The 27,905-nt window shown below is 38.2% G+C and overlaps 1 protein-coding gene across 8 annotated transcripts in view; it reads right to left on the reverse strand.

Moving 5' to 3' along the window:
- The window catches only part of TRPM3 (transient receptor potential cation channel subfamily M member 3), a 504,806-nt gene that overhangs the window by 240,070 nt on the left and 236,831 nt on the right, over window positions 1–27,905 (reverse strand). For all 8 annotated transcript variants that reach the window (XM_045840204.1, XM_045840203.1, XM_045840200.1 and 5 more), the window contains exons 2-5: window positions 21,667–21,746; window positions 20,146–20,350; window positions 5,480–5,693; window positions 2,196–2,320 (exon numbers count right to left, since the gene is read on the reverse strand). In XM_045840204.1, coding sequence (XP_045696160.1) covers window positions 2,196–2,320; window positions 5,480–5,693; window positions 20,146–20,350; window positions 21,667–21,746 — 624 coding nt within the window. The remainder of the gene's footprint in view (window positions 1–2,195; window positions 2,321–5,479; window positions 5,694–20,145; window positions 20,351–21,666; window positions 21,747–27,905) is intronic.

Raw genomic sequence — 27,905 nt, forward strand, 5'->3', positions numbered from 1 at the left:
GTGAACAGGGACAATGAACCTGTACATCTGACTGTATATGCAAGGGGCTTTTTCTGCCCTCTGGGCTGGAACTGAGACCATGCTTCATTGGAAAGTCAGGCAACATAACTAAATCCTGTTGGCACAGGCATGCCTCAGTTCTTACTGGCATACAAGTAGGAAGAAATATGGGGAGAAAGAAGAGAATAAAACGAGCTTAAGAGGAAGTAAAATCAGAGAAAAAATGCTGGCATTGGAGGAAAATGAATCAGGGTGATCTTTCCAACTCAGAAAGACAAGTAAATGTAACATAAACATCGTGTTTCTGCAATCATATAGGATTTATAAGATGAACAAACAGAATGATATAAAAGGCCAGAATCCTCTGCAAATGTTTAGGCAACTGAGATAATTACTTGGGTACTCTCTCTTAAATAAAGAAATAATCAATTTCTGCTTATTCAAGGTCCTCTGAATGAGAGAGTTCCAAAATACCCACCCCCCAAAATGAATAATAATAACTTAGGTTTACAACAGAGATCTTGTGCTATAAATATTTTAAAATGATTTCTGAATCATGACAATATTAAATAATTAATTTGTTAATAAAATGGAATAATAAATTCCATTTTTGTTACTAGGGCATTTTAGCACATTCTGATTCTTTAAGAGATATATTTACTTTAGGTCACAATCAACACACACTTAAAAACCAACTTGGAATCTAAGGCAAGTATTAACCTAAGTATAGTCCATCAAAGACTAGTCCCAGGCACTCTGGAAAAATTAGAAATGTTACTTTTTCAATGAGTTCTGACTACATAACACTTTGGGAACTTCTGCTTGAGATACTTAATTTGTGTGGGGTATAAAACAGCCAGTGAATTTTAGTTATGAGTTTATTATACTGATAAAACTATCTCATTCCTTACCCTACATACTCTGGATATATTAGTACATCAAATGTAATTTGGTAGCATTGATATGGACACTTCTTATCACTTAGAATAAAAGTCCAGAAGGACTGAAAGAGTATTTGTTTACTGCTTACATTTCATGGTATTGAATTTTTAATTCAAAGTATTTTGTATTAAATTTGAAAAAATTGCATATGTTGCATTGCATTGAAATAAGATGGCTTTGCTGTATTTCAATACAATAGAATATGCAGTTTAAGACCAATTAATTCTCAACTGCTTTAATTTTTTTCTCTTGATTTTCTTTACAGACCTCATAGTACTTGTAAAAGCTACTTAGCACATTTGTTATCCTCTATGGAAGGCCTGGATTGGGAAGGAAGGACTACCGATCTGATATACTAAGGCAATGATAAATGAATAATTGTTAAATTTACTGAGGGAAAAAGAAGTGAATAAAGTATGGCAATTTGTGTACACGGTGTAACCACAATTTCTATCAATGGAATTCTGAGCAACATTATGTGAGGGAAAGTCTGGTGGTTAGTAGGAAGGAGGCTGAGAATGACCCGTTTGTGTTTTCAGAGAGAGAGAGAGAGAGAGAGAGACCCCTGCAAGAAACAGAAATATGGTGATGAGTCATTAATTATAAGATCATGTTATCTCACTGAAAAATTATTGATTAATTGGTCATTGTGTAGCTCTGGGTATTAGAATAGGAGAAAGATCTTGGCACCCTGCTGAATCCAGTCAAGACTTCTAAATACTTCCAGAATGGGGAATAATCCAAGTATGCCTGCTCCTCACTCAAGCATTCAGTGAGAGAAAGGCCAAACAAGGAAACCACAAGCTCAGTGGAAAGGGCCTCCTTTGTAGCTGCTGGCTTAGGTGAAAGGGCACTAAAACATAAAGAAGCTGGAGACCTGGGGTGAGGAGAGTCCTCTTCAATATATCAGTCAATGAGTCCATGCTGTTAATGAATCTTAATGTAACCTTGCCGAAAGCATGGGCAACATTTGATGTGTAAGGAAAGACCACAGCTTGATTCAGGCCAAGAAGAGAGTTGGTAAGTTTTACTTAAGACCTTTCTTGGTCATAATAATTGACACTGGAATTTTTATAGATAGATTTTGGAAAATGAATAGTCTCCTAATAAATGTTTCCTAATATAGGCTTCACTTTGGGAGACAGTGACTAAAAGAGTACTGTAATATGCATATTTTTAATTCTAATTTCATTGAACTCTTTTGATATCACCTCTGTGAGAAATCACATACAGAGGATGCTCCCAGGACTTACATCTCTTCCAATCAAGTCCTCCTGGTTTTCCACAATTCCCCAGGGGGCGATACCTATGGTACATATCTTCCCTCGAGACTTTGATGCATGGTCCTTCAAGGCATCTCCAACATGACGAATTACACCTAAAAGAAAAAAAGAGATGTATTACCCTTGTCTTTTAAAGCAGTTATTTTTCATTGTTCTCAAAGAAATTGTGATAACTATTTCTCCCAAGATTAACTGTATTGGATATAAAATTCTGACACATTTCTACACACACTGCATGTGTTTATTTGATAAACTTGTGCCACTAACACCAGATACATTTGCTGGGCTGGTGTTTCTTATCCTATTTTGTATTTTTTTTAAAAAGTGCCCCTAAGATCTATAAAAACACAAATACAATTCTTTAAACTTAGGAAATCTTTTTCTTGTATTATATGCATAATGTGTTAAGTATGACTAAGAGCCAATTCCATGACTGTGTCCTGTAAAAAAAGCACCATACATAACATTATATTAAATCTACACCACAATTTGTATAAAGTTAGGTCATTCAAATAGTGCAATGACAACTCAGATTTTGTCAACCTTGATTTTTTTTTATTTGGGGATACATAATGTGCAGACCCTACTTGTAAGGCAAATGTCAACATATTCCATGGAGAGTTTATGTTAAAAATATATAAATACAGCTTTTTATCTTTACCATGGCAACTGTTTTCCTCTTCTCTCAGGAGGGCCTTCCCCATCACTGTGGCCTTTCTCACCGTAGTCAAAAGTGAGAAATTCAGTGTGTAAGATGGAAGGGAACCAATGGCTTATTGTTTTATAAACCGTTTAAACAGGTGCAATTTCTAACCTTTTAACTTCTCTCTCAAGTGATCATCTTTATAAAATATATGAAATTTCTATATCCTCTATGAAAAGATGTTTCCACTTACAAAAATTCCACCCATTCCTCAAGGAAAAGTTCACATCTAGTTCCATCTTCTGTATGAAACCTGAGCTGGATTTCATTTCTTCTGAGTTTGAATAGGATCGTGGTGTGCATGTCCTGAAGAGCTTACTAGGTCATCTAATATCTGTCATCAATCATAAGCATACATGAAGACGTCTCCTTTCAATGTAAAACTCTTTGAGGGGAAGTTTGGAAGGTCAGAGTCTCACATGTCTTTGTGCATTTCAGAGGCTAACACAGAGTAAGGGCTCAGAAACTGTGCGTTGAGCTAACTAGGCATGCAAAACACACCAGGCAGTTTAATCATGGGATAGGACATGCATGTGCAAACAACTCAATTTGAAAAACTCAAGAGATGAAACAGAAAGATCTTCCTTTAAAAAAAAAATCAACTAACAAAATAGTATAATCCACTTTGAGCAATAATCCAAATATAAGCAATAAAGCTGTGAATATTAGTGTTAAAAAATTTTCTCATTTATATGCAAAACCCCTTTCCAGGCCAGACCTGGACATAAAGTTTAAGTTCATGGTATGCCCTCCATCTGCCACAATTCCACCATCATCTCTTACCTAACCTAAGTGTGCACCATTAGAACCTCACATTGGGTATTGCATTGAATACTAAGCCTGGACTGAAGCAGAAAGGAACTCTTTGGTTTACAGTATTTATGCTGTAAATTCTTCTTTGGCTATTAGCTGTATTTTATAAGAGAAGAAAAACAATCATGTTCCAGGTACTCAGAAGCAGAAGATTGGTAAGAATTCTTTTGAACTTTCAGGAATTTTGAGTTGGTCTGCATATGAGGTGCAGGTCCTGCCAGGAAAGCAGAAGACTGATCAATCACAGGCGAATGGTGCCTGCTCAGCGGTGAGTGAAAGTCGGAACCTCCAGCCTAAACAGTCACTGAAAGAACATTGCCCTGCAGATGTCTGATTACTGCAAAACAAACAGTGACGAGCTGCCTGAGCAGACCATTCCACATCGCGTCGGCCTGCAGACCGTGTCAGGACTTCACCGAGTGGCGATGCGCACGCACAGCCTGCAGAGCTCACTGTTGAGATGTGCCTGTGAAGTTCTGTGCAGAACATTCCCAGGCTCTGGGTGTGGAGGAAAATCCTGAGTGCAGGTCTCGCTTAACCATCATCCCAACCACAAACTGAAGAATAAACAACACTGAGAAAATCTGTTTAATGTCCAGGGTTACATTAGAATGTTCCACTAACTCCATGTGTGTCCATGCTCCGACTTTGAACTTCGTAACAAGTGTGAATTAACCTAGTGCAGCATCACTTGTGCACTTCCAGTCGGCACTTCAGACTCAGGCTGGGGAGATATGTCCAGGCAGTTTACAGTCATCCATTCCATTCTCTGTTGCACATTAATTCTGCAGATGAGCACTTGAGTGTGAGTTTGTAAGAATTGGTGTGACAGACTGCCTGTGTCACTTTGGCTTTAGATGGTGGGCACTCAGTGCAACATGCAGATCTTGTATTATAAAAATGTACACCTGGAACTTGTGTGATCCTAGTAACCTATGTCACCCCAATAAGTCTAATTTTTTAAAAAACATTGCTCTACCAAAACTTATTTGTCAGGTGTAAACAACTGTTTGGGATTCAGAGTGGAATGTATCTCTTGCTGATGCAGAAGTTATTTAGTAAAATATTTGAAATAATAAACAACAAATACTGTGTGCTCTGCCATCATAATTTACATCCCACATGGGAAGGGCATTTTACCAAAATTAAAGCTATTTTCATTGAACTTAAAGTCACTTAAAGACCAGGGGCAGAGCATGTAATTCAGAGCAAATGTTACTCCTTAAAGAATTATTGGGTACAGCATAGGGAATATAGTCAATGATATTATAATAACTGTGTGTGGTATTGGGAGGTACTAGACTTATTAGGGGGATAACTTCATAAGTTATATAAATGTCTGATCACTATCTGATCACCTGAAACTAATGTAATATTGAATGTAAATTGTATTTGAAAAATATAAAAAATTAAAAAAATTATTGGATGCTTATTTGGCAACTAGTGGTATTGGGAATACCCTATGAAATTTCATTGATCACATTTGAACATTCTGAATAGTCAAGTATTAAATATCCCAACCTATTCTCATGTATAACTAATTCTTCTTGGTTGAGAAATAGCAGCACAGTTATTATTTAGGTAAAGGAGGGAGAGGAAATCAGTGAGGAGAGATAACCAGTGAGTATGCCCACATGCGCAGACGAAAGTGGGGAAATATTTAACCTTAGGAGAAAATTATCTTAGTGAGAATGTTCTTATGCCCTTATGTTGCCTTCCCTTTCCCACTTCCAATTACCTGTGTTCACCCCTCCAGTGAATATCCACGCTCCGGTTGTCATGGCTGCTTTGATAAGACCCTTCCCAAAGACTTGCTTGAGTTTTGGCTGGAGTTCAAAGTTCTGCAGGCCTCCATGGACGGAGATGAGAAGCTTGGGAAGCTCCAGCTGCCATTCCTTGGTCATCAGGTGTAAGAGGAGATCAGGTTTTGTATCGAAAGATACTCGCACATACTGGAAGAAGAACAGCCTTTGATTAGGGAGACAGGGCAGGACTGGCTAGTGTGGCTTGTCTTCAGTGATTGCAATGACACGTGTACTTACTTGAAGAAAATGTCTCATATGAACTCAGATTCTTAAAAAGGGGTAAATCATCTGCTTTACCAAGTGAGCCCACATCAGACAAAGGGAGTCAGCATTTTAAAAGGTTTTATTGAAATTGTGAATTACTACCCACTTTCAAATTGTTTGAATTTCTAAAGTGCAGCACAAGCACAATTTTCCCTGGAATATATTCTTTGCTCAGAGGAAATCATGTTTACATTTTACCAATATTAACATTTGTACAACAGTTCAAATATTTCCAATTGTTCAATATAAGTAATCCCTTTATACCAGTAACACCTGGATGTAATTTTTCTGTGACCCTATTATTTGGAGAGGTTTTGAAAAGTTCTACAGTTCAATGTAATGTAATGAGAATTTTAAAATAAGGTAAGAGCTGATTATATTTATTTAAATCTATAACAACTACATACCAAATATTTTCTTTATCTTTCAGACAAGTGACAAAAACCATGCCAATTACCCTTGCAGGAGAGCTGAAAAAAATGAAAGTGTATAGAAGATATAGGAAGATATCACCAACACCAGATGAAATCAGAAATAAAGTTATGATAAGTATATATAAGTGAAAAGCCATAAAACATAATGATAGATTTATGTTTATAGTTATCTATATTACCATGTACATAGATACTCCATTTAGATCTCAGTTTAATTGTGTGAAGCCTTCTGCCTCTATCTGGAAACAACTGAAATACTGAGGAAACATACTTGAAGGCCTTTTGTAGTTCAGTGCTGAGCTGGAATGAAAAGAGGGCATATTCATATTCCTAAACAGAACAGAAGCTGGAGCCTCGGGAGACAAGGAAGCACTCCAGCAGGCTTTAGCCCTGACAGTTCCCCCTAAACCCTGGAAGGCTCTGAGCATCTGCTTTAATGCCTTTATGCAGTATGGGTGAGTCTAATGGGGCACCCATATAAATCTGGGATGCTTCAAGTGCCTCCACCCTCAAGAGTAATGAAGAAAATGTAAGTCTGATGTACAGAAAGAGAAAGCAGGGGAGTTTGCCTGTTTACCTTTGCTCTGAATAAATAAGAAAAAAATGCCCTCTGATTATTTATAAACAGAAGTGGATTCTCACACAGGATTTTGTTCACATTCACTCTGTAATAAGCATGGTCTCAGAAACACCAAACTGAGTAGTGTACAATGGTTCTGGCAGGGTAAGGTCTCCAGGGAACTGGCACAAACGAATGCAAATCCCCTGTGGAGGAGTGTGTCATCAGTCCCGGTCTCAAATACTTCCCATGGGAAAGTAGTAATTTCATGGCAAAAATTAAAATAATAAATTACATAAGGAAATAAAGCAGCATGAATGAGATCAAAAGGAAATAACAAACACTAGAATAAGATTCTCAAAGATACTGAAATGACCAGACAGAATATGAAATAGCTACATGTTAAAAAACACAAATGAGAAGACAACATATTGCATTGTGGGTAAAGATCAAGATATTATAAGGAATGACCACATACATTTGAAAAATAATCAAAAACAGAACTTCTAAAATCAAAATGTAATAATGTGAATGAAAAAATGGATTAATTAAATTACAGATCAGATGTGCTAATGAAAAATCCAGAGAAATAAATCAGCTGTCACTTAGACAACAGAATTAAAAACAGAAGAAAAACAGAAACTTGGAGGAAATAATCAGAATTCTGGGTAGACATGAAAGAGATAATGGTGAATAGTCAATACTTGAACTGATGCTGGCTGAGAATTTCTCAGAATTGTTGAAAGACACCAATTCTCGGATCCAGGAAGTTTAATGAATCCCAAGCAAAATAAATAAAAAGAAACCCTACCCATAGACACCTGATAGAGAACAACAAAGGGAGGGGTGAGGAAAAACCTTCAAAAGCGGCGAGAAACAAAGACAGATCACCTACAAAGAACATTTATCAGACTAAAGGCCTATTCCTCAACAGCATCCATGGATGCCAGAAGCCAATGTCTTCCATGTGCCCAGAGAAATTGCCAATGTAGAATTCCATAGTTGGCAAAAATATCTTTCCAAAATGTGAGTAAATTATAGCTATTTCAGACTACCAAAATTGAGAATTTACCTCTAGCAGACTTCATGGAAGGAAATTTAAAAATATATATGGTAGATAGAAGTTACATGATCCAAAAAGGGTAATCTGGGTTACAAGAAACAATGGCACAGATATTAGCAAATATATAGTAAATGTAAAAAAGCATTGGTTGTCTAATTTATGGTGGAAAGGGTCCAAACTAAAGCACAAATTAATGTAACATATAAGTTGGGTCATAGTAATGAGAGGTAAAGCATTTTAAAGTTTGTTTGTTGTGTGGGAGAGAAGAGAAAGTTATTGATTAACTTTAGAATTTGTTAAGCATTAATGTTACAGTATCATAGCCACAAAAATAGACCTGCATGTAATCATTCAAACACATTTTTGGATGGATTGATAACATTATTCATGAGATGGTAATTTATTGTCATATACTTGGATCTGGGAGACCCCATTGTTGGAAAAATCTCAAAAATTATGTCAATTCTTTTATTAAAGTATATTTTAAATATGCTTAGTTAAAATGTGAAGGAAAACACTCAAAATATGAATGGTGTTAAAAAACAGTATAAAATATAAATGGTGATAAATAAACTGCATTATCAAGACATACCAAAAAGCTAAAATTTCCTATACATATATACAAAAACCTAAAAATGTGGTAGAATCTAATGAGTTGATTCTGTATTGATTTGATCTATGTAGAAAAAATCAATTACAGAATGGAAAGAGTAAAGGTCAGCAATTTTAGCTAAGTACAATATATCAATAAAGTTTAATTGGAGTTTGCAATATGAAAATGGCATATTTTGTGTACCAACTCTCATGCAGAGAGCAAAGAACTCTCAGGTAACTATCAACATAAGGTTTCAACAACAATATGCACTTTTGTGCCAGGCAAGGAGCCTTGGTGCTGGAGACGGGGTGTAGCCATATGGAAGCAAATACAAGTGTTTCTAGAACAAAAGCTTATTAGCTATTTATTGTTATATTTATAGCTCACTGAGTGACTGTTTATAAGAAAAATATCTAGATAATGAATACTATAAGATGAAAGAATAAAATGTTTTCTGCTCCTGTTCAATACATTGAACCTGTATTACTTGAGTAGTTAAAATTTGGTGGCTCTGCTAGATTAAATTGATATCATTTTGACTAATTTCAGAAAGGGATTCTTAGTGAAATAAAGTAGAACTGGGACCAACACATCTTCCAAACTATACAAACCAAAAATGCTTTGTGTGAAAGATAGTAAGAAATTGCTTTTCAAGTTACTGTTCTCTTATTCACAAACTTTAACATATCACTCTTTTCCTTCTAAGAAAGACACAAATAAGGACCCATGTTCTTTTAAGGTGAGATCTAAACTACTTTTTTAAATATAGAAAACCATCTAAAATATAAAGATACTTCTAAAATTATGTGTCCCTTGAATAACACTCCTAACAGTTCTGAAGGATTGTAAAGACACAGTCCCAGTGATTAGAGAAGGCATATGTGAGAACAGCATATTTTGGAAAATAAGGTAAGTAGTTATGGTTTGTGGCTTTTGGAACACTCACTAACTGTCCCTACCTAAACATTTCATTTATTCAGGTAAATAATGAGAGATTTGGAGCCACAGTCAGTATCAGGAAAGAGATATGTATACATTATTAACTTACATAGTGTAAAAAGAGATCAAAATGCATACTAAATCACTACAGAGATTTGTAATAATTTTATTAAACTGAAACTAGCTAAATAGCATATTATGAAATTCAATTATTCATACTAATTGGTAATAATAGTCCAAATGCATTTTTAGGAATAAACCTCATTTGGCAAATAATTCACTTTGGGGGCTTCTCAAGTTACCTATGCAACTTACCAGTAAGGAGTGAATTTTTTGATCATGGGAACAGGTCACTGGAAAATGACCAGCAAATCTAATGAATATGATGAGATTCCTGTTGAACTAGCCTAAGCCTTTTATTAGTTACTAAACTAAAAAAAGCTTGTTCATGATCATAGAATGCTTGTTACTCAGCTATTAAGCTCTCAGTGAGGGAAGGAAGGAGTGACCCTGAGCACCTATACCCAGCTCTCTGTCTGTAAGATGAAGACATGCAGGCTCTCATGTCTGGCCTGTGTAAGGTCATATTGTTCATGGGCTCTCTTTATGTATTTCTCTTGGTTCTCAATTTCTTCATTCTCCTGGGAAAAAAATCCCCCAACTAAAACCCCAAATCTAGGTGTGTTTACTGTGTTGCAGGCACATTCATGCTATGTGTGTCCTATGCAACATTTGATGGATGCTTTCCAATCATGAGAAGGTTGGTATCATCCACAATTTACTGATGAGAGGCAGAAAGCATCCGTCAGGTTCTCAAGATCAACAAGAGGTGATGTCAGGAGTCACAACCCAGGTCTGTCTGACTCCAGAGTCCTTGCTCTACTTTTATCTCCCCATGTTGCAAGATCTTAGAGAGAAGGGACCATGTTTGAGTTGACCATGTTTATTTCAGTACTGGCTATGAAATAGTAACACTTTTAGAAATAAAAGGCAGCTTAGAAATATCTTAGCAATCATGGGAACTTGAAATCATCTAGTGTAATTTTCCTGCTTTACAGATGAGGACACTGAAACACAGAGAAGGTAAGTGCTGGGGACCAGAGTTAGTTATCTAATAACTAACCACTCACTAATCCATCATGCAAATTAATGCTATGCTGTAAGCTCTAGGTTGAGCTATGCTTCTCAAACTAACATGCATGACTCACCAGGAGCACCTCAGAAATGCAGGTTCTGATTCAATAAGCCTGGGATGGGGCTTGAGGTTTGGCATTTTTTAAAATTGTTCTGTTACAGTTGTCCCAATTTTCCCCCATTGCTCTTCCCTGCTCCATCAACCCCTCCCACAGGGACCATGAGTGGCAAGGATCACAAGTCTTTCCCAACTCGAGATTCTAAGTGGTGTGTCTTGTGTTTGTCACTGGGCAAATGAAAGAAAGGACAGTCAATATTTTACATGAAAATCAAGGGAAAAACAGGAAATCCTGGAGGAATTACTCAGGCCGTGATAGCTAGGGAAGTGCAGCCATTGACAAGTCACTCAGGGTCTAACTACCTAATCCCCTTTGAGCAGGACTAATTCTGATACAAAGGATGGCATGGTTAACTACAGCCCCTCCTCTCTGATTATTAACACAAATACTTGGTGTCCCTGGTCCTTTGATGTTAGCTATTATTTGTGAGTTAACCATTATTTGTCCCTTCCCTTTGAGAATAAGAGGCAAGGTAAGGAATAAAAGGAAGTATTTAAATGAATCAGTTTGTTACTTTTTATTAAGTTATTGTTTAGCAACTCAATGAAATGATTTTGAGCGATAAGAAAGAGAATTCTGAGATGTTTTAAATTTAAGAGCAGGCTGGAGAGTGAGATAAAGAGACTGAATTGATAATCTGTTAGTCTGTTAGTGGCTGTGGACCAGGTAGCAGAGACCTCTCATGGAATTTTGGATTCATCTCCAGGTGGTTATTTCTGCAGTTGATTTTAGCCCAGCATCATCTAACTCCAGGAGCCTTCACTCATTTATACATAATCTTTCCAGACTGCCGCCCACAGCCAATAATCTGAGGAGTGGACATTTCTTTATGGGGACTCTGCTCTCCCAGGACCAGCCCTGCTTCACTGGCTCCCACACCTTTGCCTCATATAAATCCTCTCAGGCTACCTTTCTTTCCCCTTACCCCTATCTGATGTATTAAAATGCTTGCAAAACTCTGGAACAATGGATGTGCTGTCTTTTCTACCTAGCATGCTGTTGGTGATTTAGACTCCATGCCCCAAGACTGGTCTCTTGGCTAGCATTTTTGGCTCAATAAAACCTCACTTAAAAAAGAGCTCAGTCAAGGAACTGAAAGATTTTTAATTTAACATGAGAAGAGAAAAATTAAAACTAAAGGATAAAATAATATTTTATGATGTCTGAAGGTTTAAAAATTTAAATTATAGTCTTTTACTCATAAAACCAGGTTATTTAGTAAGCTCTCAAGGTGCTTGCAATGTAAATGCTACTCTTGTGCCAAGTCAGCAGTTTCAAAGTCATAAATGATGGTACCCAGAGCAATTAATCAATTCCTGCTAAACGGTCAATGTGATTTGAAATTAGGAGCTATTTTGGACATCAAGATAAGCACTTTTAACTGTCCACTTGTGAGCACTATAATTGCTAAGGGATCACTTTATAAATAAGAAATCCTCCTGATGTGTATATTAAATTTTGTCACCTGGGCATGTCGGATATGGTGACATGTGTTTCCATTTCTAGAGTTCCCAATTATGTTTAGCATTGCACTCGGGCATCAGACAGTGGCCCTGCGTACACCGTTTGGCTAGTGTAAGTCCCGTTTCACGTGAGTAGGGATAATCCCGACCATCTCACAGGATACTGTAAAGACTAAATTGTGCAAAGTTCCTGTCATAGCAGAAAAACTGATACATGAAAATTGGATGATGGTTATAAGTACTCACCTTATAAATGGCTTCTGCATACACGAGTATTAAAATAACTTCCTTTTAGCTTTTTAACTAGCACACCCTTCTTAGCAGTGCTTTGTGCCTCACCTCTGTTATCTGGAGTGACTCGTGTGGGTGTTTATATGGAAGACCTGTCAAGAGGGAGAATGCTACAGCCATTCTGGGCTACATAACCCATCCTTCATCCATATTCTTATAGTTCCCCAAGTTTAAATTTCTAGAGATAAACTGAGCTCAAATAAATTATCCATGTCTTCAGTTACCTCCCCTTTTCCCTTTCCATCATTAGCTCCCCTGACTGACAGAAAACCTTATCATGAGCTAATGGCATTTAGAACTGCATCTCAAGATGCTCTGCATAAAACAGACATTTGCTCTACTTGAAATTATACTATTTTCTTCTCATGGCTAAAGAAAACATCAGCAAAATGAAAAGGGAACCAACTGTATGGGAAAATATATTTGCTAATGATACTTTGGACAAGGGTTTGATCTCCAAAATATACGAAGAACTCACACAACTCCACATCAGGAAGACAAACAATCCAATTAAAAAATGGACAAAGGATCTGAACAGACACTTCCTCAAGAAGAACATACAGAGGGCCCAGACACATATGAAAGGATGCTCAGCATCACTAGCCATCAGAGAAATGCAAATTAAAACCACAATGAGATACCACTCCATAATAGTCAGAATGGTCATCATAAATAAATCAACAAACAACAAATGCTGGTGAGGCTGTGGAGAAAAGAGAACCCTAGTACACTGTTGGTGGGAATGCAGACTGGTGCAGCCACTGTGGAAAATAGTATGGAATTTCCCCCCAAAACTAAAAATGGAACTGCCTTTTGACCTGGCAATTGTACTGCTAAGATTATACCATAAGAATTCCAAAAGAACCTGTGCACCCGAATGTTCATAGCAGCACAATTTACAATAGCCAAGTGCTAGAAGCAACCTAAGTGCCCATCAGCAAATGAGTGGATCAAAAAACTGTGGTACATCTACACAATGGAATACTATGCAGCAGAAAGAAAGAAGGAGCCCCTACCCTTTGCTACAACATGGATGAAACTGGAGAGCATTATACTAAGTGAAATAAGCCTGGTAAAAGACAAATACCATATGATCTCACCTATAAGTCGAACCCAGCCATTTCACAGGGCAACAAGTAACAAAGCAAACAAGTGAGGAGAATATAACCAGAGACATGGAAATAAAAAACACACTGATAGTAACCAGAGGGGAAGGGTGGAGAGAGATAATGGTGCACAGAAGGGGAAGGATTGTCAAGGACATGGATAATGTACCCATGGAGAAAGACAACGAAGGGAGGAAAGGACTGAATGTGGGAGGTGGGGGTGGGTAGGACTAGGGGAGTTATGGGTGAAAAATGAAGACAACTGTAATTGAACAACAATAAAATTAAAATAAAATGTAAGTTTCAAAATGTACCCTCCCCCCAAATTGTACTATTTGATCTATTCTTAGGTGTTTTAGAGGCCAATGCATATAGCATAACTTTCATAAGGATACATATTTTGAGTTCCAACCCACAAACTTACAAATAAACAATTTAAAGTTGAGACTTTAATTGGAAACTAGTGATTTTCTTTTTTTCAAATGACAGGGGGCTTTGCTAACTAAAACTCATGAGATTTTGCTTTGCCTGGTGCTAAAGTTCTTTTTGTTTTGCAGAGGACTTCACTGTAGTTTTTTTCCCCAAAGGCACTCTAACTGCTTCATCACTAGAAATGTTAGCATTTTCTTACCAGAGCAGATTTCAGCTTTACTCTGGCCCCACTCCACACTGAACTTAGGGATCACAGAGGTGTCACAAACCAGACAGTGCCCTTTCCCTTTCTGACACCTGGGATGGTCAAAGGCTGAAGAGTGGGGAAGCAGCCAGTACTGTTTAGCACAGGTTGGGGCTGTTTAATTGAAAATATAATCATAATATTCCTTTGGCATTCTGAACCTGAGCTTCTGTGGATCAATTTGCATCTGATAACTAATCAGTTGTGTCTTTAGCCAAAAGTTTTTACCTGCATCACATTACCTAGCTTGTAAAAAGGAAAATGTAAAAGAACTGCCGAACAATAAATCTGGCTACGCTCTTGAAAATGGTAAATGACAAGTTCTCCTCCTAACATTGCAAAGTCACCTTTAATTCTTGGAAATAATCATTTGGTATTTGTTAGTGGTGCTTGTTTTGAGTAATGGAAGTGCTAATGCTGAAATCTATTTTAACAGTATTTTTAATGCCTTTCTTAATGGAAATTTTGCCTCATTTTCCTTTCTTTTAGGAAATGTGACAAGCATCATTTCACTTTCTAATTCTTTGCAGCCACAGTTTAGATGAGCACTTTTAATTAAAGCTGCGGCCAAGGACACTATGTTGCTCCAGACTGCTAAGACAATTTTGCTGACATCAGCTTTCCAAGTCTATGAAACCTTTTGCTTTGCAGCAAGAGTTGAATGCATATGGTGGTTTAATGAAATTAATGGTGGTTTATAGAAAGAAAATATTTGGAATGTAAATGTGAGGTGTCACTGTTATTGGATTCCTAGTCTGAAGTGAAAATGCCTTTGTAATTTATTCCATATTGTTTCAGTAATTCCTCAATGTTAGACATCCGGTACTTCCAGGTGATAGGTGCTGATAAACTAAAGCTAAAGGTTTTAGAAATAATTGTAAAACTTCACTGAGAATATGAACAGGTCATAGTGGGTACTCTATGAAATTTCTGCCGGAATTATTTAGTGTAAAATTTTCTAGTAGCAAGGAGATGGGAATTTTCTAGAGGGCAGATGAGTGCCTTGAGGAAGGTTGGTTTTTCCCTCTTTATAGGTCTATGATTGGGATAAGAAGTTTCAGTGACAAATTTTAGTTTTATGCTCAATCTCAGAAAGGCACTGCCAGTTCAATGGCCTAGAGATTACAAGACAAAAATGGGAAATCAATGGAGCAACTATGAAACCCCTCAAATACCATACCATGCTTATATTAAGCTGCATAGTTAGCCATACATAGTCTAGTGATTAGCTATTTTGCTTTGTGAAGTGGGATTCATTTAATTTCACATTTGGTGTGTGCCAGTCAATGATGATTCCTAGATCCAATTTGTGTAATGCAAAGTATGACAAATTTTTAAAAGTCAGATTCAATCCCAAAGCACTTTAAGACTATAAGGTTGTAGATGACACACTACTGACAGCCTCTCCCACCCCCAACTTTCTATCTCCCCCCGCACCCCACCCGTCTTCCCTACTCCCTATCACCCTCTACCCCCATTGCTCAGTGAGGCTTTCACATCGGCAGACTCAATGGTAAGAGCACTAAATATGAAAATAAGGCATAGGAATAGTAATCTAAATTATATGAAAACAGTAATAAGAAGCTCCACCTGATCTAATGGGCAGAGTAAATAGCAAGGGATTACCTGAGAATTATGTGTGGGACTTGAAAGGTTTAAATACAAGTCTGTAATTAGGTTATGGCTTACCTTGTCCACAAGGCAGCTCAGCATTAATTAAAAGAGATGATTAGTAAGCAAATAAGATTCTATCTCATCAAGTGCAGCACTGCTTCCTTTTCTAAATAACCTACAGCCTTAGCCCCAGAAAAAGAAGAGCCTTTGAAAAGGACCCGGTGTTGGAGGTTGGCCTGTCTTGCTGCTGTTCTCTAAAGCCATGGAGAACATGGAAGCTTTAAAACATTACCTGGAATGCTGAAATAAGAGCTTTAGTAGGTTAGTATTTCCTTTTTGGGGGGTTGGGGGTGGGGGAGTTCCTCTGTTCTAACTTTCATGATGCATCTGAATAAATTGTCAGGTGCCCCAGAAGCCCAGAAATGCCTTTTTTGGGGACAGACAATTTGATAAGATGTGACTTGGAGCTGAGAATAAAAGGGAGTGAGAATCCTTCATTCACTGTCAGCTTTGAATGTCTCCTTCCTGTGTCACCATTTCTCTGTAATGTGTGAGAGAATCTGGTTTCACTTCTATCTTACTAGGGCTTGTCAAGCCTGGGAGTGGAGGATGGAATACTACAAAGTACAGGAAGGGCTCAGAAAATGGTTCTATTAACAATCTGGATGCAACTGTACAAACAACTTGTCCTGTTCACCGCTTCTGCATTTAACCGAGCTTGTCAGATAATAAAGATTTTATACCTCTACCGCAAAGTTTTCAGAATTCTTATAAAAGGCTAGAAACATAATGGTAATTAGCTTCCTTTCAAAATACAACTCTAGTGTGTACCAAGCACATGGGACAGAGAAGAAACAGAACTGATGGGGGTCCCGAGGAGCCTGGATTTGAGAACTATCTCTGTGAAATAATTGGGTGACCCTTAGAATATAATTCAACTTGACTGGGCTCCAGTTGCCTCATCTATTAAAAAGGAAGAATGAATGGGATTACTTAGTATTTTTTAAGCCTGGATGAACAGTGGAATAACCTGGCTAACTTGGAGGACAGTTTCTATCCCAGACCAATGAAGGAGACTAACTCTGGGGGAGATTCTGGGTGTGGGCATTTGTAGCAGCCCTGCGGGTTATCCTGAGCCTCCAAATTGAGAGCCACTGCATCTGATCCCTCCAGTGTCTTTGGTGTCCATCATTCTATGACATCATTCTGTTCTGCCTGTGGCAACATGGGTATAGACTGTTCCTGAACAGATATGGTTTTAATAATTTTAATAACAATTAAAGTAATTTTAATAATGATCCTCTTTTTCTCCAACTATATCTTCTACTAAACTCCAGAAGATTTTGCCTCACATTTTGTCCAGACCACCTTGGCATTTTGGAGGCCCAAGCACTCCATTTTGGTCTGTCTTAAAAGGAAAAGTTAATGTTATACCTTATTTCAAAAAAAAAGTTAATGAGGGTCAAAGTTAATCTGCTCTGCAGAATTTTTGACCACTTTGCTAAAAAGCATTTCAACTTTCAAATATTTTTGTCAGGAGCAGGGGACCAAAGACATAGTGAGTTAGTTGACCTGCTTCACTTAAATCTTGGCCAATAGTTAACCATGGCTTTCATCTAAAGGCTGGTGTTCTTGACACACAGCAGCTGCAGATGTTCCCTTTGCCCAAGCTGCATCCTTGTTTGTGGGAGAGAGCAAGAGATAAGAATGGTATAAAACAACCACCCTGCCGGGTAAAACAAGACCTATGCCCTGTGGACAACTCAACTCCTTGGCCTAGATAGGAGGATCAGAATACATGGAGGGCAGATATTCAAAGTGGACAAATGCTCATTGTGTCTGGTGAATAGCAGACTCCCATGTTAAATATTTGATTGTAATAAAAAGGAAAACTGGCCCTCGTTTGGTTGATTGGACTCAAAAAGAAATGTTCCCCCTCTAATGACCACCCTGAGACTGTCTAGGGCAGATGAGACCTAAACTCAGTGTAGCCATATTACACAGAAGGTCAGTGCATATGGCTTAGTGCTCTGTACATATTGTCTAGAAATTCTTAGCAATTTTATCCTTGAATTTGTGTTTTGTAAGTGCAGTCTGATGGGACAATGAAACATGTGCTGAGAGGGCTTGGAACCTGGGCACACACGTGGTCTATAGTCACATAGCCTCTTGTTGCCTTCCCGGGATGGGATCTCAGCTACCTGCTCCTGCTTCTGGCATTCCTACCAGGCTTGCTTGCCCTCCCAAGCCTACTGCATGGCATAGTGACAAGGTTAATTTCCATCACCACCTACATCTCTGGGTGGGCCCTGGGTGCAGAGAAAAAGAGGGTCAGTGTTGGGCATATGGCCTTCAGCATTCCAGGGCAGGGCAAGGAACTGGCTGTCCCTGCCTTAGGCTGATGGGGCCATGGTGTGTTTTATAGGCGACTTAGTCGGAAGTCTCACTCACACCAGATACCAAGCATGTCCCAGTGGGGTGATGGCAATCTCTTGGTGGTTGCCTATCCCCTGTGGATAGGGGCTGTCAGCCATGAGGAGGCGGGATTGATTTCCCTGTCCATGTTGAGGGCCTACATTTTGATTTTACACTGGGCTTAACAAGTCATGTAGTTGACCTTGCCTAACCTGTTTGCCAACAGCCAGCTCTAGGTTCTAGAGCGCTATGTGAGCCTGGGGAGGGCTGTTAAAGTTTCACACCCACATGTGTCCACTCTTCAGGGACAGAGTGAAAGCTCTGTCTGTCTTTTCAATTTTTTTGTCTACTGTTAAATATCATAATATATTTTACATATATAATATATTAGCTGTGTGACATGAGGCAAATTACTTTTCTGGGTTTTGGTATGTTATTCTGTCATATAGGAATAATAATACCATGTCATAAACATGAAATGAGTTATCATACATAAGTGCTTGACACAGTGCTGGGCACACAATTGATGTTTAATAAATTTAAGTTGCTATTATTATTATGATTGTCATTATTATTTCCTATGAGCCCTGGAAGCAGCTACAAAAGTATTTTGATGAATACTTTGAAGGATACACATTCTAACAAACTCATTTGGGGTTCTGGTCTCTGGGTTTCTTTCCAATATATTACTCAAAATTTATTTTAATCTAATATGTAGTTCAGAATTGATTTCCTTTTTTAAAAAATATTTTATTTTTATTTATTTTTAGAGAGGGGAAGGGAGGGAGAAAGAGATGGAGAGAAACATCAGTGTGTGGTTGCCTCTTGTGCACCCTTCCACTGGGGACCTGGCCTGCAACCTAGGCATTTGTCCTGACTAGGAATCGAACCGGTGACTCTTCGGTTTGCAGGCTGGCACTCAATCCACTGAGCCACACTGGCCAGGGTCAGAATAAATTTCCTTAGGGGAAAACTGTGAGAATAGTTTAGTCAGCTATCTTGGTGAAGAAAATATTGCAGTGGGGAGGAGGGGCAGATGTGCAAAAGGGGAGGGGAGAAGAAAAAGAGAAGAGGCTTTATTGTATGCTTTTTAGATTGTAACTGGTGTGAAATGACTTCTCTTGAATTTTGCAGGATGCTTCTCTAAGCAAAATTTTCTCTACAAACTTGGAAATCTCTATGGCATGCCTAAGAACAGCCACCTCCACCCTCAACTAAGTCTCTTTTAACAGTTAAAACCAAGCTTGTTGGAATATAGCATTTTTAGAATTTCCAGAACATATGGTATACTTTCCTCTTGGCAAAATGTGACAGCCAAGTAGGGAGAGAGGTCCATGATGAAAGGAGAAATTTAGAAGTGACAATTCTTAGAAGCAAAATGTGTTTATTTCCTAAAGCCTACTTTCCAAAGAAAAATGCTTTTCATATGGAGCTCTTCCATTGAGAATGTTGTTGAACACAGCTGCTTGGAGAAAAATCACTTACTTTGATAGAACAGAGAAAAAAATAGTCTGTGTGATCATTTGTTCTTTGAATTGAGAAAAATGCTAGTTACCAATAGGACAAAAGAGAGACCTAAAGGTAAAATATTTTTACCAGAGGAGTTAGAAAAACATGTCTTAACAGATGAGACCCAGAAAGTATTATAATAAAGAGTGGATAGAAAGTTACTTATTTTTAATAAAAACAATAGTCATGTGTCTGACCTTATACTAATTCTTTTTAAAACCCTTGGAGGAAGGTTCATTGGCCTCACTTTATAGAAACAGAGCAGAGACACATGGGGGCAAGGTAATCAGAGCAGGTTACTCAGCCAGGAAATGGCAGAGTTGAGATTAGGTCCAAAGACTAAATTTCCAGCTCTTGACCATTGCTTTCCACGATTTGAGGTAGAATTTGGGAAGTCACTAAATGCTTTTGTAATTACCATGGCTTTGTTGGAATGGCCACCTCCTTGGAATTCAATGGTTCCAAAAGCATCTGTTGGGCTGAGCTGTGTGTGCTTGCTGATGGACCACTTCTCAGACTGAATGTCATTTCGAGAGAGGCGACTCTCGTTTTTCTCATTCTGAAGAACGGAGATACTGGGAGTGAGGCCGACATGCTGGCCTATTAGACGCCCACAGCAACACCTGTAACATAAGAGGTCAAAGTGAACCCATTGTATCAGCCACTATTGGAATACACACATAAGGCTGGAAAAATCTACAGATAGTACCAATCTACTTAGTCAGTTTTCAGGTGGAATCCTGTGACGTGGTTGTATCAAGCAAATGGTGAACTCAGGATTTAGGTGACACACATACTTTTCCTTTTCAGCCCCCTCCTCATTTTCCCTTAGCTGTGTAAGCTGTAACATGTCTCCTGTCCTTCTCTACCCACCCCTTTCACACCTGCCACCTTGTTCAGGATTGGAATCTGTGAACAAAAGCTCTGTAGAGTTTTCTACTTCTTACTCCTCCCATCTATCAAATCTTACAGGAAGGACACTGAACCGCTTCAAAGGAAGAATTTTAACATGCACATTGAAATGAGGAATCTCACTCATATGTGAGTCATAACCTAACTTGTCTTTTCCAAATTGATATTCACTGTCAAATATCCAAGTTGGAGGAAAAAAATCTGCAGGTTAAGTGTTCTTGAAGAAACAATGAAAAAATTATTCACAAGACACTTGAAAACAAAATTCACTCCTTACACCATGAAAATGTCCTTCAGACTTTACTGCCATCATTATTATGATTATTATTAATAATTCTGGTACATAGTTACCATTTTTTAAATACTAACAATGTGCCATTCATTTTATGTGTAAGATATGTAGTTTTAAAGGTTAGGTACTTTGCTCAAGGTTATGGTTTATATGGCTCTACAGTCTATATTTTAAACTGCTTAATCACATTGCCTTTTCAAAAAGGCCTTTCAGACATTGTGTTACTTTATCCCGAATACTTCCCACCTTACAGTCTGTTGATTTTCAAGAAGGTAAATCAGATGCTAAAATTGTGCTTGGATAAGGATCTGAAGGTCTGCAGTCTAATTAATAATCTGCTAGGAGTCAAGTATTTAAAAATCTCTTTTACTATAGCAAAGCAAGTTGGTACAAACTAAGCATTTTGGTGAAATGCTTAATAGGGAAAACCAGTAACCATACTAAAAATACACATATAACCCATTCTTAGATACAGTGATTAATTCCTCCCCTGATGGTACATCTGTTATTCTGAATAGACTCAGAGAATTAACTGCAGAGATGGCATATTATGTGGTGAATATATACAAGATTGCTTCAAAGATGTCCAGCAACAATAAAAGTTCATCTTTAATTTCACATTGGTCTACATGTAATGGATAGCGATTACTACTGTAGCTCCCTTCAATAGTAATCACTATCACTAAGTAGTTGCTACTTCAAGTTCTCAGTACATTATAAAGGTAGGAAGATTACCTATGGGGGTCTTTGGTGCTGGGTATGATGTGAACACATTCCCTTTTATAAAATGCTCTTTCTATCCAGGATTTCTGAGCCTAAAAAGAAAAAGAAGAGTAAAAGTGAAAATAATATTTAAGTATTTTTGACGAGGCAGCAACATTTCAGAATCACATGATAGAGTTGTATCTCACAAACTGAAGAAATGGTGGTTACACACAAACATAGCATACAACAAAATCAGTCACTCCCAGAATGTGGTGATTAGTTTAACACTATAATGCTGAGAGTTAAAGGTAATGATCATAATAAAAAGAGTGCTAAAACCATACACAAATAATATTTTTGAAGGACAAAAGAAACAATGCTACTTACAGAGAAAATGAAAAATATGGAACAGTATGTTTGTAATCCTACAGAAAACAAGTGTCCAGTTGTGGCAAGATATATAGTTGACCCTTGAACCACAGATTTGAACAGTGTGTGTCCACTTATACATGGGTTTATTTCAACAAATACTGTAAATGTGTTTTCTTTTCCTTATGGTATTTTTAACAACACTTTCTTTTTCTTTAGCTTACTTGATTTTAAGAATACAGTATATAATACACGTAACAAACAAAATATGCATTAATTGCATATTTTATGCTATTTATGTTATCAGTTAGGCTTCCAGTCAGTAGTAGGCTATCAGTGGGTAAGTTTTTGAGGAATCAAAAGTTTTACTCCAAGTTTTGACTGTGCAGAAAGTTGGCTCCTCTAAACTTTGCTTTGTTCAAGAGTCAACTATATATCTAAACCAGTATAAAGTTTTCATGGCTGGCACTTAGATTTTCCTTGTAGAAGGAAAGAGAAATGGTGAGGAAAATACAAGAGTCCTAATCTATCACCATGGTTTTTCTAAAATCTAAAGTGCCGGTGCTTAAATACAGGGGGGGGGGGGGGAAGAAAGTGGAAACATAAGGAAGATAAATGTCTTCGTCACAGTCCACAATTTCACAGGTAACACCTTTAGAAGGAGGCAAGATAGCACATTTTTGTTTTATTTCTTTTTATTTTTTATTGCATTTTTTTCATGAGCACTTATCCCCCTTATCCCTTCTTCCACCTCCGCCTACACCCTCCCCCACAACTGCCCCTGTTGTCTAGGTCCATTCCTCAGGCCTTTAAGCACAGCAAAGGCAGCTTCTTAGATGACCTTTGTTCACACTGTCCACCCCAAAATTTGGCCACTAAGATTGGGCTCCGGAAAGATAAAGGCAGTTCCGGAAAACTGTACTGTCTTTGTTCCCAACCACAGTGTCCATCCTGCATCCTTTTACCCCTTTCTTTGCCAGCATTTCAAATAGTAGAAGAGTCTCTTATGGAATATAGTAAGCTACTCAAAAGATTCCTTCTTTAAGTATTTAAGATGAAAGTTGCTATAGCAACTTACAGTGTTATTTCCATCTGGTATGTCATCTTCTCCCTAACCCAGCACGAGGACTAAATGCATACCCTTTAAAAAATATTTTATTGTTGTTCAATTATAGTTGTCTGTATTTTCTTCCCACTCCTCCTCCCCACCCCCTCCAAAACCACCTCCCTCCCTTGCTTCCACCCTCCTGCTTGGTTTTGTCCTTGTGTCCTTTACAGTAGTTCCTGAAAACCCAACCAGGCTATTTACTTGACCTGTCTCAGTGAGCAGTGTTAACTGTGGCAAGCCCCCATTTGTTGGCCATGATTGATATTGACTGCGCTAAGAACCAACTCTAAGTTGTGCTAAGGTCTGGTTTGTCCTTCACCCCTTAATCGTGCATCTCCCTCCTCTCTCAAAATAGAGTTTCCACAAGCATGTGGCACCGAAGGCAGTGGTTGTCTAATACTTAGAGCAATGCACAATTTGAAAGTAGCACCGTGGGGGATGCTTGAGGGGTCTGAAGGAGCTGCATCCTGTGTCAGTCATTTTCACGTGGTTTCTGAATGTTTATGGGTTTCTGCATTGTCCTCATGGAAAGGTGCACCCACCTTGCCTCACATACCCTTGGGTCCCAGTGGCCCTCTGCACCTTTATGCCACAAAGGTAACATTTGCAGTTGTTTTCAGCAGGGCATGAAAATAGCCCCAGTGTCTATGCCCAAAGATTTTTTCTTTTCAAATATGTAGGAAAAGCTAGTGGCTACATCTTTGCAACAGAGACGAGCTTAACTGTGTAGATGATAACCAGTCTTTATCTCTCTAAAAGACCTGTAAGTTAAACTATTCATAGGCTGTGATTTTTCCTGGACACTGAATACTTTCACTGATAACATCTCTTGGCAGGAATGCGGTAAAAATATTCCTCACTGGACATTTGAAACCAACTTGCCCTATACCTTGGGGAGCAGAAAAGAGTACACTTCCCTTTTTTCTTTGTGGCCCACATTGGCTAGGATTCAGTAGGATCTTTTGGGGGAGCACCTGGGAATGTCAGGGGGTACTGATCAATATTCTCTGAGAGAAAGCAGGGATGGCAGTATCATGAGGAAAGCATGAGGTGCACAGTTAGAAAGAGTGGTGTGAGTGGGACTTGGCAATGCAGATGAAGTCATGCAATTCCTTTGTTCCTCAGTGTTCTTCATCTACAAAATGGGCAAAACAACAATGCCTGACACACAGAGTTGTCACCTTTAGCGTTTGGTAACTGTGTCTTCACTTCAAGAAGAGGGACCTGTCCTGGGTTTGTTCTGGTACTAAAAGTTCAGATGAAGTTTCAGACAAGACTGTTATAAAACTGCTGTAGCAGATTGACCTAGATTGATCTAACTTTACATTGGGGATGATATATTCTCAGAAGGCCTGGCTGGCCACTAACAAGGTGTGTAGAAAAGTTATTTAATTTTCCCTGGGTTTTTTCTGTAACCTGAGGATAATCATAGCTATTTTAGAGAGCTGTATTAGTTAAAGATGATTCAGGGAAAGCACTTGATACTTAGTAGGAACTGAGTCGGTAATGAAAGTGCCTAACCTTTACTAACAGAGCATTATGTGCCTGAAATTGTGTCATATGTGCATTGTCTCCTTGGAGCCTCATGAGAACATTGTAGGGGAAGTACTGATATTATAACCATTTTACCAAAGAAGAAACTGAGTCAGATGAAGCAAATCAGTTTTAAAGCCAGAGTTTGAAGTTGAGCAGTCTGACTCCAGAGTTCACACACTTACCTACTTTGCTAAACTGCCTCCCCAAATTGGATATTGTTGGTATTAAATACTCTTGATCTTGGCTGTGCCATCTGAGCATGCCTGGAAGTGCCATTGTATTTGAACAGAGTTGGGCTTCTAGAGGCATGTTTTAGAGCCAGTTCAGACTGGCACCTTTCCTCATCTCATTTTCCCTTTCCATTTCCCCCTGGTAATGAACGCTGCTCTCTGTTCTTCCTCTCTCTGCGAGGTAAAGGATTCGGATGGGACACTAGGGAGCAACAGATTATGAGGAAGAAGTAAACAAAGTGGGGGAATCTTTATAATAACTACAGCAAAGAAATGCAATCACAACAGGACTGCCAGCTTGAGAATCTGGGGGGTCATGACATAGATTAGACTTTTCAAGGGCACCTTCCTTATTTCTTTCACTTGTGGATCCCAGTTTCAACCTGAAAAGCCCTAGCAGTTTTACTCAGATACTGTGTAGTAAGAATTACTACATGTAGATTGCCAACTTGTTTGTTAGTCTTTAATTATAAAGTAATTTGACTTGTGTGAAGTTCAGGAACTTAATTGCCTTCTCAAAGGTGAAAAGCTACCTCATTGTTAGCAAAGGGATGGAGGATCAGTTTCTATTTGTTATTATTAACAGATTAACCATTTCTCTTGCAAAGACACAGAAAATTGGGAGGAGGAAAAAAGGAAATATAATGTAAAAAGAATCTTTCCATCATTCATAATCAAATTAAATGTTCTCTTTTTTGAGAAGAAAGGAATACTACATAACAGAAAGAATGCATGTATAACACATGAATTAGAAATTATACAAAATATCACGCCTAATTTACTATGCTCTCTTGTGGTCTTTGCTTTTTTGTGGTTTTATTCTGGTCTTCAGTGTGGACAGCTATTAGACTTTAAAAATTATTTTCTTGAGGGGGGCATATTTGAAGTATAATCATGGTTTAACTTGTTCTCAAAGCAATTCCCTTTTGATTTGTTCGAAGTCTTTGAGCTATTCCGCATCAGGCTTTATACTTGGTTTCAACCCCCAACTAAGTTAGTTCAGAATGGCTATCCTTGTTGTTAGAAAGCATGAAATAGTTTTCATATGCCATGTGTCCTAAAATCTCTTTTTAAATAAACTTTGGAAGTCTCATGTACCCTTACCTTAGAAAATCACTTATATACATTCTTTTCTAAAGGTAGAATGGTCACATCACCATGACTGAGTCTGTGAGAGGCTATTTTCTTTCTTGTCTCTCCACATTATCAGTCATGTGTGATGTGTGAAAGGAAAGTGTCTTTCAAAAGGTAATGATTAAAGGACATCTTATTCAAAACAAGAATGAGGACATTCACATTTTGAACAAATATATAAGGATTACACTCAAAGAATAAAGTAAGTATAAATTTTGAAAGTCTAATGTACAGTCAACAAGGATCAAACTGATAGAAACAAACAAAAAAGCTGCAAATATTGCCTTCAAAAGAAAAAAAAATAAGTTGTTTCATTCAAAGAGGCTTCACCTCTTTTTCACAAAGGATCTGTTACAAATGTTAGTCCCCCAACCTACTTTGGACTCTTTTTACTATCCATTCTGCATTAGCTACAGAATCAAGAAGTTCTCCAGGCAGGAATGGTTTACAAGTATACGCATGGAGAATGTATTGAATCAGAAATTCTTGGACAGTGCTATTGCATTCCACCTTTAGCAGGCAACTTTAACAGAAGAACAACAACCCACACCAGTCATCCTAAGATTAAAGAGAGTCCACTAACTTTACAGGAATAAATTACGAGCAAAGTTTCACTGTGTTCCTCATTTTGAGACTCTCATGTTTTAAATGTACCCTTTGTCCTAATCAGAACAAAACACCCAAGACCCAAAGGTACTGAATCCTCTGTTCTTTTTCGCCTTTTGCTTTCCCTCAACATCTCCCTGGACACCCCTTTGGTCTTCTTCTAGGTCCCCAGATCCAGTATTGGGAAGTTAAAATCAATTTACCTGAGCACTGACTCTGGGTGGTGGTGAAGGCAGTCCCACGAGCAGCTCCTGTTGCTTTCATTTTGCTGCGTCTGGGGCTGGCCATCCTGTTAATAATGCTCTTATGACCGCCCACTGGAAAAAAAGTCATTTGCCCGGCTCTTCCCCCAAGAGACGTTTCAAGTAAGCAATGAACTTGGGCAGATTAGACCCTTGGAATGTGCTGCTTTGGGATTAGCCTCAGTAAGAATCCCATGGACATTCCCTTGCAGCCTCAAACACTGCTTGATTTGAACATCTAATCTGACACCAGAAGAAAAACAAATCCCCGGAGAGATCGGATTTAACTGGCACAAGTCTGGACAGGCTCTCCCCCCTTTTCTTTTTCCATTTTCAGAGCGAAGGCTTGTGAAAGTGTGATAAGGTGTTCTGAGTTCTGAAAAGTTCAACTTTGGAAAGTAAATCCTTCTAAAGAAACAGTGTATTAATGCTCCAAGTGGGTTGAACACACAAGCTGCATTGTTCGTTCCTTCCCAAAGAATGGAATGATAGCATTTCTTTAAAGAGGAACTGCTAAGAACGGAACATTTCAAAAGAATAGTTTGATCCCTGAACATGAGCCCAAGTAGAATAAAGTGGGAGTTTGCCAGTGACCTTCTATGACTTCTAAAATGTCAATAAATAATAAAACTTGTCTGATCACTCTTATCCTGCAGCCTCTCTCCCACAAGTGCAGAGGTGTGATTAGAACCCTACACTCCTGTTTCCCTATTAAAAAGAGATGAGCTGTGGCCATGATGGCACACGGGTGCAGACTAAAAGCAATGACACTGTGATGTGTTTATGTGGGCCTGCCTGATGGAGAGGTTCTGGCTCACACAAAAAGACTCTTCCAAATATCACCCAGAGTGAATTTTTCATATAAGAGCCTTTTCATTTAGTTCTTAACTAAACTGCACAAGCTTGGGTAGAAAAAAAAACTCAAGAAGGCAAAAATACTTTTTAGATAAGTGAGTATTTGAGCACCTCATCTTCAAAAGATCAAACTCTTCCCACAGACAGAAGTCAGAGCGGAGAGGTGGTGTTCATGATCAGCTCTGGGGG

The sequence above is a fragment of the Phyllostomus hastatus genome, unplaced genomic scaffold, assembly GCF_019186645.2.
Source record: "Phyllostomus hastatus isolate PE091 unplaced genomic scaffold, TTU_PhHast_1.1 phas_contig_34, whole genome shotgun sequence".
Taxonomy (NCBI): domain Eukaryota; kingdom Metazoa; phylum Chordata; class Mammalia; order Chiroptera; family Phyllostomidae; genus Phyllostomus; species Phyllostomus hastatus.